Source organism: Meleagris gallopavo, chromosome 15 (genome assembly GCF_000146605.3).
Source record: "Meleagris gallopavo isolate NT-WF06-2002-E0010 breed Aviagen turkey brand Nicholas breeding stock chromosome 15, Turkey_5.1, whole genome shotgun sequence".
Classification (NCBI taxonomy): domain Eukaryota; kingdom Metazoa; phylum Chordata; class Aves; order Galliformes; family Phasianidae; genus Meleagris; species Meleagris gallopavo.
Genome location: NC_015025.2, coordinates 1,069,045 through 1,079,850, shown reverse-complemented (window position 1 = coordinate 1,079,850; position 10,806 = coordinate 1,069,045). Strand labels below are relative to the sequence as shown.

Sequence of the window (10,806 nt, the reverse complement as noted above, 5' to 3'; positions counted from 1 at the left end):
CGGAGAGGAAAGCCCCGGGTTCCCTCGGGAGGATGCCCGGGGGCGGGCAGGGACGCAGGAAGGTGAAGTCGCTGCGGTCGGAGTCGGGAGAGAAGCAGGTGCTGTAACACTGGGACTGGGCGTCGCTGGGCCGTAGGGTGACCTCCATGTACTTAAGGGTGCCGTCGGAGCAGAGCTGCAGCTTGGGGCTGGAATGATTGAAGAAGTCCCGGGACGGCGATTCGGCGGCCCAGCAGCAGCGGGGAGAAGCGGCAGCACGGCCTCGGCGCCGCAGACACCAGGCAGCAAGGAGGGTGACGGTAGCAAGTGCCACCGTGCTGACAGCTGCCAGTGCAATGATCAGGTAGAGGGTCAGGTCCGGCTTCTCCTTGGCACCGGCCAGGAAATCCCGGGGCTTGTAGCTCTCCTCCAAGGCCTCCTCCTCCAGAGCCACGCTGATGGTGACGGTGGTGGAGAGTGGTGGGTCACCGTTGTCTGCCACCAAAATGAGGAGCTGCTGCACCGCCACATCAGTGTCCCGCAGGACACGGGCCGTCCGCACCTCCCCGGTGTACTGTGACACATGGAACAAGGAGGGCTCGGTGGACTCGGGCAGCAGGCGGTACGACAGCCAGGCATTGTACCCAGCATCTGCATCCACTGCTGTCACCTTGGTCACCAGGTAGCCTGGTGGGGCAGACAGCGGGACCCTCTCCGGTGTGGGGACATCACCATTGCCAGCAGGGTGCAGGATGGTAGGGGAGTGGTCGTTCTGGTCCAGCACAAAAATGTAGACAGTGACATTGGCGTGGAGCGGGAGAGACCCCGAATCCCGCACAGCCACTGAGATCGGTAGAACCTGCAGCAGCTCAAAGTCAAAGGTGCGTTGAGCATAGAGGTTGCCATCGTTGGGGTTGATGTGGACGTAGGAAGAAGCAGGAGCACCCTGCACGTGGCCCTCTATGGAATAAACAAGAAGGGAATTGTCTCCATCATCGGGGTCTGAAGCTGAGACGGTGCAGAGCAAGGAGCCCGGCGGGCTGTTCTCTGGGACAAAAGCATCATAGGAGGGCTGCAGGAAGCGTGGTGGGTTGTCATTCACGTCGGATACGTTGAGGAGCAGTGTGAGGCTCGTGGTGAGAGCAGGGGACCCACCATCCTGGGCGATCAGCTGCACCACGTACTGCGAGGTGGTCTCTCTATCCAGGCTCTGCCGGGTGACCAGTGAGAAGTGGTTCTGCAAGGACCTGACAGCGAACGGCACACTGGGGGAGATTTCCAAGCTCACATCCCCATTGGCCCCCGAGTCTCGGTCCCGCACGTTGAAAAGCCCCACGACAGTCTCTGGTGGGGTGTCTTCAGGCACTGGATTCAGCAGAGAGGTGAGCAGAACCTCTGGGGGGTTGTCATTGGCATCCTCCACCTCCACCTGCAGCACGCAGTGCCCCTCCATTTCGGGCACACCCCTATCGCGGGCCCGCACGTGGATCTCGTAGAAGGGCGATTCCTCAAAGTCCAGCTCCCCGCTCACCCTCACCTCACCGCTGTGGGGGTCCAGCGCAAAGAGTCGCCGGACAGCCTCGGAGGTGTGCACCCCAAAAGAGTACTGCGTTTCCCCATTGGGGCCCTCATCGGGATCTGACGCATTGAGCTGGAGGAGCAGAGCTCCCACAGGTGTGTTTTCTGGGATTTGTACCTTGTACGTGGCACGGTCAAAGGCGGGCGCGTTGTCATTGATGTCCAGCACCTGCACCGTTATCTGCGCTGTGCCCGAGCGGGCCGGGCTGCCGCCATCCACGGCTGTCAGCACCAGCTGCAGTTCTGGCCGCTCTTCCCGGTCCAAGGCGCGCTCCAGCACCAGCTCCGGGAAGAGTTTGCCATCCTGCAGCTGCTTGACGTCCAGAGAGAAGTGGGAGTTGGGGTTCAGCCGGTAGGAACCCACAGCATTGGTGCCCACATCGGGGTCCTGCGCGCTCTCCAAGGGGAAGCGCGTGGCCACGGCGGCGGACTCTGCGATGCGCAGGCTGCGGCGGGCTGTGGGGAAGCTGGGGGAGTTGTCATTCAGATCCAGGATCTCCACTTCGAGGCGGAAGAGCTGCAGGGGGTTCTCTGCCACCACCTGCACTGACAGCACGCAGCTGGAGGCGGCTCCGCACAGGCGCTCCCGGTCCAGCCGCTCGCTCACCACCAGGACACCGCTGTCCAGGCGCACGGCGAAGTGCTGCCGGCTCTCCTCCGAGCCCAGGCGCAGCCTGCGGCCCGCCAGCTGCTCCACCTTCAAGCCCAGGTCCTGGGCCACGTTCCCCACCGCGGTCCCCACCTCCGACTCCTCGAGCACCGAGTAGCGGATCTGCCCAGAGACCCAGCCCCAGCCGCAGAGCGAAAACAAACTCAGTACTTGCCATTTCCAGGCGGGTCGCTGGAGGCTGACGCTCTCCATGTCCGCGCGCATCTGGCCCAAGACCGGACCCGGGACACAGCCAGCCTTGCGGAGCCGCTAAAAATCCCCGGCTCTCTGTTCCCCAGCTCGGGAAGCAGCTCCGGGGCTGTAGGAGGCTGCAGCTCGGCTGCCAGCATCCGAGCGGAGGGGGTGGGCTGGGGGGAGGGGAGCTGAATCACAGCCCCAGCGCGGGGGGGTTGGGGGGAGAGCAGATCCCCCGCTTCAGATCAGCACCCAATTGGCCGAGAGCTCTGTCCCCGTGCACCCAATGAGGGACCCGGGGGGCTGCGGGAAGTGGGGGCCCACCACCCCCGGGCCCAGCCTGACTCACTTGCTCCCGCAGCTCGCTTCCCGTTCTCTGGGAAACTGCACGTCCTGGAAGCCGGCGAGGTACAAACCCTCCCTGTTCCCTCCCGCTCCCACAATGGTGGCTTCACATCGTGCCCGCACACAAAGGGCAGCTTTAACGAGCACGGGCCAAAGGGCTTTTTATGCCCTATGAAAAAGTGCTTGTTTGAGGACCAAGGTGCCAGGGCTGCCCTCCCATATCCTATCTCCCCCTTTAGTTAATGCTGTGCCCATCTGATGCCCACTCCTCGGGACCGACCCCGTGGGGCTGCCACCGGTGCCACCATCAGCCTGGAAGGCCCACACCAAGAGCTGCCAACACCGTGGGCGCGATGGGGAGGGCTTCCTGAGCCACCAGAGCCAGCGGCCAACTGTTTGCCATGGCCACCTTCCTGGGCACCTCGTCCCCACCTGGCACAGGTGAAGCTCGGCAGCACCCAGGGCTGTGCCAGCCATGAGCCCACAGGTCAGAATGGGACCACAGCACCGGGCATTACACAGGGAGGGATGCCCAGGTGATGCACACGTTGCAGCAGGCACAGCTCTGCAGCAGCCTCAGCCTCTACTGGGGGGTGCACTCGGGGCACACAGACCTCCCTATGTGCCCCCAGGCCCTGGTGGGGGGAGGGGGACGGGGCAGCTTCGGCCCTGCCAGTCCCCTCCGTCCGGGCACCCCGTAGACCTCAGGGACGGGAGAGGATGGAGACAGTGCCCGGAATCGCCGCCGTCAAGGAAGGCTCGGTTCGGCTCGGCTCTGCCGCGGTCCCTGCCCCCGTCTCCTCCTCAGCCCCTCCCGGCCCATTTCCAGTGCTACGGGCGGCACCGCTCTGCTGCCAATCAATCCGAGACTGCGCTGTCCCGACTCGTGATTGGTGCAGAGCTCCGCCCACGTCCCGCCTACTGCCCGCTCCGAGAGAGGAGAAGCGCTCTTAAAGGGCCAGGTCACGAAAACGCCTTGCGGGTAGATTCCCTGGCTGCTGCCCGGTGGGTCTTAATGCGCCCTGGGGGCTTCCGACGGTGCCATTCGCCGTGACCCGGTCTCTGCGATGTGTCGCAGCAGCGTCACGGAGGGACAGACAGTGCCACACGGGGCCCTGCTCCTACAGAAACGGGTCCGGTGAAGCCCCCCCTTACGAGAGAATTTGTTCATAGATGTCCAGGTGGTGGGAGCAAGCAGCAAGCATCTGGCATGAGGCATCTGCCAGGGTTTGGGATGGGGGGCATAGAGGGGTCACAGCGGGGCAGGGACCCGGCATGGCACGAGACACGACCTGCACAGACAGCACGCAGCTGGGGAGGGACCGGCAGCACCATCTCCCCTGCATCAGGCTGGGGCTGGCTGCTGCCCTGGGAATGTAAAGCCTCTGTGGGCTTGACATAGTCAGCAGCACCGGGCTCTATCTTTCACCACAAAGACTGAAAATCCACCAGCCGATGCTGGTTTCACACAGCCCCGGGGGGCTGAAGGAGGACATGTAGAGTTCGGGTACACCACCTGCCTGTTATCACTGCCTTCCATTCCCAGGCTCAAACCGCTCGCTGCTCCCCCAACACCTCCCGCCCCCGCCATCCCCAAGGCTTCTTGCCAGCCTTCTTTGAGGGGACATTTCTGTCCCCAGCTGTAACAAAACCCGCACAAAGGCAGAGAAACACTTGCTCCAGCAGCTGCCGCAGCCGTTCCTGCCTGCTGCAGATGTGAAATGCTGAGTATGAGAAGCGACGCGAGACAGAATAAATAAATAAATAAATAAAGTACATAAAATAGCTCTGGGAGATTTCTGCTTCTGCCTGTGATTCAGCTGCAGTGAGAAGCTGCACACAGAGCTCTGTGCCTGTGCACGGCTTCCGCTGCATCACACTCCCTTCCGCCCCCAAGCAACCAGCCGATCCCATTCACACCTCTCAGAGGGGACACGATACCGGCACCAAGCATCTTGGAAACCCACCAGATTCCCCTTTCTGCTGGATCCATCACCCAGCCTCACCTCTGAGGACTGCAGTGTTCCTGTAATTGAAAGCTTGCAAATTATGCTGCACAATTCCCACCAGGGATGAAGCACGGGAGCAGCCTGGCATGCGCAAACATGTTCCTGCCTGCAATTTATTCAACCAGGATGTTAGACAGCACCGTGAGACAGCATATTACAAATCTTGTAGGGTTTGTGATAGGGGTGGTAATAGAAGACATGGGCAATGGGCTCAGCATCCAGCACCCTGAGGGCAGCCTGTGCCCCCACCGAACTGACCTGAGATGAACATCCTCACAGAACTTAAATGGGAATAAAACCAGAGCCATCAGGAATCAAACACCAAGTGAGACGAGGAGAGAAGAGACTGCTCTACAGCCACGGGCCAGGACCAGCATCGCCCCTCAGCTATGTGTGCTACGGTAGGATGCAATGCACTGGTGCTCCACCAGCAGCCAGTGGCTCCCAGCTCACTTTGCCTGTCCTATACTGGGACACATTGCAGAGGGATCACAGCTCCAACCTGCACCTGCAAGCACTCAGTTTTCATTTTGCAAAGGGAAGGAAACTCCACAAGCAACAGTATTCCTACTGAAGATTTGTAAGTGGTTGCCAGCTGATCTCAGCTTCCACTGGCTTAAGCCACGCAAGGCGTACCCGAAACAGCATCCAAAAGACACAGGTTTACTGCTGGGAGTAAACAGATTAACTTGACCCTGCTCACCACAGTGCAAATGTCATCGGTGCACAGGATGGCTCATTTGGCTTCGAAGAAACCAACTGCTCTTTAACAACATGGCGCAACTGGAGATTTCCCCCAACCTCAACCTGCTGCCATAGGCATATGGCACAAAAGAGCCATGGATCAGCTTGGCACTGGGACATGCCAAGGAAGGGCTACGTTACCTCAGCAGGCGTGGGGAGCCGACTGGCGGTGCCCACCATCTGGTGGTATAGTCCTGGCTCACCATTCCTCATGGTGTTCTGGCGGCTCCCCAGGGGACTGGAAGTGATGGGCTTTTTACACAGGAGATCACTCTGCCGGGAGTCCGTGGTGAGATAGACCTGATGGTAGAAGTTGGGTGGTGTGAAACCACCCCTCACAGCATCAACGTGGTGGAAGGGCCCTGGTGTCCTGTACAGGGTGCTCCTGGAGCTGTTGAACAGCTCCTTCGATTGCCTCCACTTGTAGCACTTGAAGATGCCAACTGACACTATGGTGATGAAGAAAGCGGCCGAGACCAAAATGACGGCCAAGATGAGATAGAAAGTCATATGCCTCCTGGAGTCATGCGGGGGTGTCACATCGGTGAGATCGGTGAGTGCTTCCTTGACCCTCTCGGCCACAGAGATGGAGACGGTGGCACTGGCTGACAGCGCAGGCTCCCCGTGGTCCTTCAGCAGGATGACCAAGGTGTGCTGGGGAGCCTCGTCCTCCCGGAGCTGACGGGCTGTGATGATCTCCCCACTGTGCAGCCCAACTGAGAAGAGAGTGGGATCGGTGGCCTGCAGCAGGGTGTAGGAGATCCAGGCGTTGTATCCTGCATCCGCATCCACCGCCACCACCTTGGTGACCACGTGGCCCACAGGAGTGCCTGGTGCCACCACGTCGGTGTAGGAGGATGTGGAGTTGGGGAGGGGGTACAGCACAGTGGGGGCATTGTCATTCAGGTCAGTGACAAACACATTGACCGACAGGTTGGTGGCAAGAGGCGGAGAGCCGCCATCGTGGACCTGCACCATCATGCTGAACTCCATCTGGTCCTCATGGTCCAGGGAGGTCAGCAGATGGAGGGCACCACTCTCCCGGTTGATGGAGAAGAGGTGACCCACGGTGGTGTCCCCCTGCAGGAGGGAATAGGAGAGATGGCCGTTGCGCCCCAAGTCTGGGTCTGTGGCGCTCACGTTAAGTATAGAGATGCCTGGCACGTTGTTCTCCGGCACGTACACATCATAGGAGTCCTGTGAAGACTTGGGTGCATTGTCGTTGACGTCTGACACCTGTACCAGGATGTGTTTTACTGCAGACAAGGGCGGTGAACCTGAGTCCCTGGCTGTGACAGTGATGTTGTACTCGGATGCCTCTTCCCGGTCCAGAGCTGCTTTAGTTTTCAACGTGTAGTAATTTTTGAGGGAGGAACTGAGCGTGAATGGGATCCCAGGGGGAATAAAACAGTTCACTAGACCGTTGTCTCCAGAGTCCAAGTCTGTTACACTCAGCAGAGCTACGACTGTCCCCGGGGCTGCATCCTCAGGCACAGGGCTGTACACCGAAGTCACCGTCACCTCTGGAGCATTATCATTCACATCCACGACTTCCACCAGCACTTTGCAGTTGGCAACGCCAGGAACGGCACCCTTATCTTTAGCCTGTAAGTATATCTCGTACAGCTTTGTTTCCTCGTAGTCCAGCTGGCCCTTGACCCTCAGCTCCCCAATATCCGAGTCCAGAACGAAGAGCTCTCGTACCTTGGCTGGCGTGTGGCTGCTGAAGGAGTAGACGATGTCTCCATTGGGCCCATCATCCAGGTCATAGGCGCTGACCTTGGTGACCAGGGTGCCGCTGGGCGTGTTCTCCCTCACGCTCGCCTTATAGGTGGACTGGTTGAAGACTGGGGCATTGTCGTTGGAGTCCACCACGTCGATGTGGATCTGCACGTGGGCCGACCGTGGCGGGCTGCCTCCATCCAGCGCCGTCAAGACCAAGTGCAGCTCCCGTTGCTCCTCCCTGTCCAGTTCCTTCTCTAGCACCAGTTCCGCGTACTTGCTTCCGTCCACCCTCGTCTGTACGTCCAGCACGAAGTGCGGGTTGGCGCTGAGCTGATAGGTCTGCAAAGAGTTAATTCCCACATCGGGATCTTGCGCGCTCTCTAGCGGGAAGCGCGTCCCGGCCGCCACCGACTCGCTGATTTCCAGCCTCGCCTGGCTGCTGGGAAAAACCGGGTCGTTGTCATTGATGTCTTGGATCTCCACGGCGCCGCTGTACAGCTCCAGAGGTTTCTCCAGCACGATCTCAAAGCTGAGTGTGCAGGGAGAGAGCGCTCCGCACAGTTCCTCGCGGTCTATCCGCTCGCTCACTAGCAGCGAACCGCTCGCCGCATCCACCGCGAAGTACTTCTTACTACCGCCGGACACAACCCGCGGCCGTCGCCCCGACAGCCGCGCCGGGTCCAGCGCCAGGTCGGCTGCCACGTTGCCCACGGCCGATCCTCTCCGCGCCTCCTCGGGGATGGCATAGCGAATGGCGGCGGAAGCCCCGGAGGAAGCGGCGAGCAGGAGGCAGAGGCTCAGTAACTGCCCCGGCGTCACCCCGCGGCTCCTCGCAGCGACGCCTTTCATCGCTCCCCGCCTCTTCCCCTAGAAATCCTCAGCTTGCCCCTTCATGCCGCTGCCCAGAGCTCCGGGAAGCGGCGTGCGGCGGAGAGACGGGCATCGCTCGGCGGCACGGCTCTGACTCACTGGCCGGCTCGCTCTCAGCCTCTCAGTGCCTCATCCCGGCTCCGAGCGGGGCCGGGCCGCCCGATCTCCCGCTCCAGCATTGGCCGACAGCGGCACATAGAGTCCCGGCCAATAACTGCACGGAGCGCAGGGCTCCGAGAGCTGCTGCCCGCCCGCCCCCGCGGGAGGCCCGGCTCAATGAGCGCTCATCCCGTCCCCACGCACGGGGAAAGTCCGGCGGTGCGAATTAATGGAGCGGAAGCGGCCAGAAAGGGAGGCTGGGAAACAGAGGAGTGTGTCCCGAGAAAAAAAGTATCTCGTTGGAGACGAGCAGCAGAACGAGAGGAGGCGGTGGAGGGGGCGTGACGAGGTGTGTGAGTGTAGACAGAGCGAACAGCCCTAGGGACCTCGCGGATCCCGGTCATTCCAGCAGTCCGCCTCCTTTCCTACTGTCCCACAGCGTCCCGACGGCACACCGCTGGGTGCCATCAAAGCAGCGTCGAGGACCAAGTGACAAAACCAGGAGCATCGCCCCGGCCCCTCTCCCCATCGCCACCACTGTCCCAGGGGGACAAGCCGTAGCACTCTCAGCTGTGCACTTCCTCCCTCCTCGTCTCCTTCCAGCTCGCGGCCCGGTTCCCCCCGACGCAGACAGCTCCCACCCCACCCCGGCACTCGGAACAACCTTTCCCTGTCCCACGTGGAGCCCCCCGGCTGCCGGCACCGAGAGCAGCCGTTTCCCGAGCTCCCTGCCTGCTGTCATCGCACCACCTCCTTTTACAGTGATTTTTTTCCGACGCTTCGAGCGCGCAAATGGATTCAAACTATCACAGTGCTGAAACGCTGTCACTCACGAAACTGGAATGAGAAAGAGAAAAAAAGGAGCTTGAAACGGGAGCGCCAAGAGCCCTGTGAAAATCGGGCTGCGGCAGCTCCTCCCACAGCTGATAACGAACGGTCGGACTTGAAATTAGCGCCCACGCCCGTTCATTGATGGAAACTGCACGGATCCTGAATAAATCGCTCCGAAGAGCTGTAGCTGAATGTCTGCCATCCCGCAGCTTAACGTGAGCGGGGACGACAGTCTTCTCACCGTCGTGGGAGACGCGACACCCGGCGGGGATATCGCCTCTGGGTAGGCGTTTTCACCCCGCAGCCCTCTATTAACCGCCGAGGTGCAGCCAGGAGCACGGAATATAAGCAGCGTCAACAACATCAAACAGAATCGGCTGAGTTTCCTACCTAAGAAGTCATTGTCACGAATCATTGTCATTGTATCGCTACCAGCACGTGCTTATCACCAGCCCAAGAACGTGACAAAAGCACGCGCCTCAAGTCAATAAAATCCAATGTTAGTCATCATTACTTTAAAAGAATTGAATTCTGAAGCAGAATTCATGATGATTCTCAAGAAAAATGTCCTGCTTTACCCACCGCAGCTGCACCGCGCACGTAAGTCCGAATGGTTTTGTCTTTCCGTGCTCCGGAGCGCCTCCACCTGGACAGGTCTGCGGGCTCACAGTGCTGAAAGCAGAGCTCTTGTTTCACGAGCCCTTACACGAGCAAATTCCAATTACCTTTCCTTCTTACATATAATCCAAAAAGAAGAAAATCCACAGCCGTTCTGAAGCTAAATCTTGAAATAGTCTTCAGCCGCTTCACTTATAAACTCTGAAATAAGCTCCGAATCTCTTTTTTTCTTCCAGCCACCGCCTCTTTTCCTAATACTCTGAAGTCTAAGCTCTTACTGAGCAATTTATCTAACATGCATATCACATTTGATAAGAAGTTTAGTACATTTGAGCTAAATTCAAAGCTTGTTCCCGACAGTAATCAGCTGAGTACAGCCAAGATATGTCCCTGCTCAAGAAGGGCACTGAAGATGCAACATTTCCATCTCCACATTTTGTCTGATCTACAGACATTACATCAACTTCACCATGACAGAACACCAGGCTATTGACAGAGACATCCTCAGAGCTCCTGAAAGCACCATTTGGAAGAAAAGGAGCAGTAAAATGTGTCACTGAAGAAGACAGTTCACCCATTGGGAATTCCAATTGGACCTTTGTGCCATCACTCCTCCTCAGTATCCCACCCCAGTACCCCAATTCGCTGAAACTCACATACAGAGCAAGACAGCTCGAGTGAGGAAGGAGAGAACAGCAGAAACCTGCAGAGAAGGACATGAGAGAGCAGCTCACCTGTGACGAGCTGTCAGGATCGGGAGGGTCCTTTTCAGAGTGACCACCTGCACCGGCTTCCCCAGCCAAAAGAAGGTCAGAGAGTGCTGCTGCCCCCGGTTTGAGAAACGTGAAGTCCTTCTGGCCCGAGTCGGAGGCCAGGCACACCTCGTAGGCATAGGGCAGGGGCAGCGTGCTGCTGCAGTAGTTGAAGGGCGCTTTGGGACCCAGGCTGGAGTAGAGTTCCTTATCAGAAGTTAGAAAGATGGGGGGGCTCCTGGCCCGTCGGCATTTAAAGAACACGACCAAAATGACCGTGAAAACGAATAGCGAGGACACCAAAGCGAGAGCTACCACGAGAATAAGGTTTAGATCAGAAGCCAACTCGGACTCAGCGTTCTGCTCTCCCAGCTCCGGCAGCGCGTCCCGCACGCTCTCGGCCAGCACCACG

General features: G+C 59.1%; 2 protein-coding genes across 2 annotated transcripts in view; both read right to left on the bottom strand.

Moving 5' to 3' along the window:
* LOC100544252 (protocadherin gamma-C3) overlaps nucleotides 1-8,393 on the bottom strand; it is a 28,668-nt gene extending 20,275 nt beyond the window's left edge. The window contains exon 1 of the mRNA XM_019620282.2: nucleotides 5,641-8,393. Within this exon, the coding sequence (XP_019475827.1) occupies nucleotides 5,641-8,073 (2,433 nt within the window). The 5' untranslated portion in view covers nucleotides 8,074-8,393. The remainder of the gene's footprint in view (nucleotides 1-5,640) is intronic.
* On the bottom strand, nucleotides 2-2,419 carry LOC109370005 (protocadherin gamma-C5-like; the record flags this gene model as incomplete). The annotated part of the gene is made up of 1 exon (XM_019620291.1): nucleotides 2-2,419. A coding segment is annotated over exon 1 (2,418 nt), but the record flags the coding sequence as incomplete, so codon positions are not given.
* Nucleotides 8,394-10,806: the final 2,413 nt, after the last annotated feature.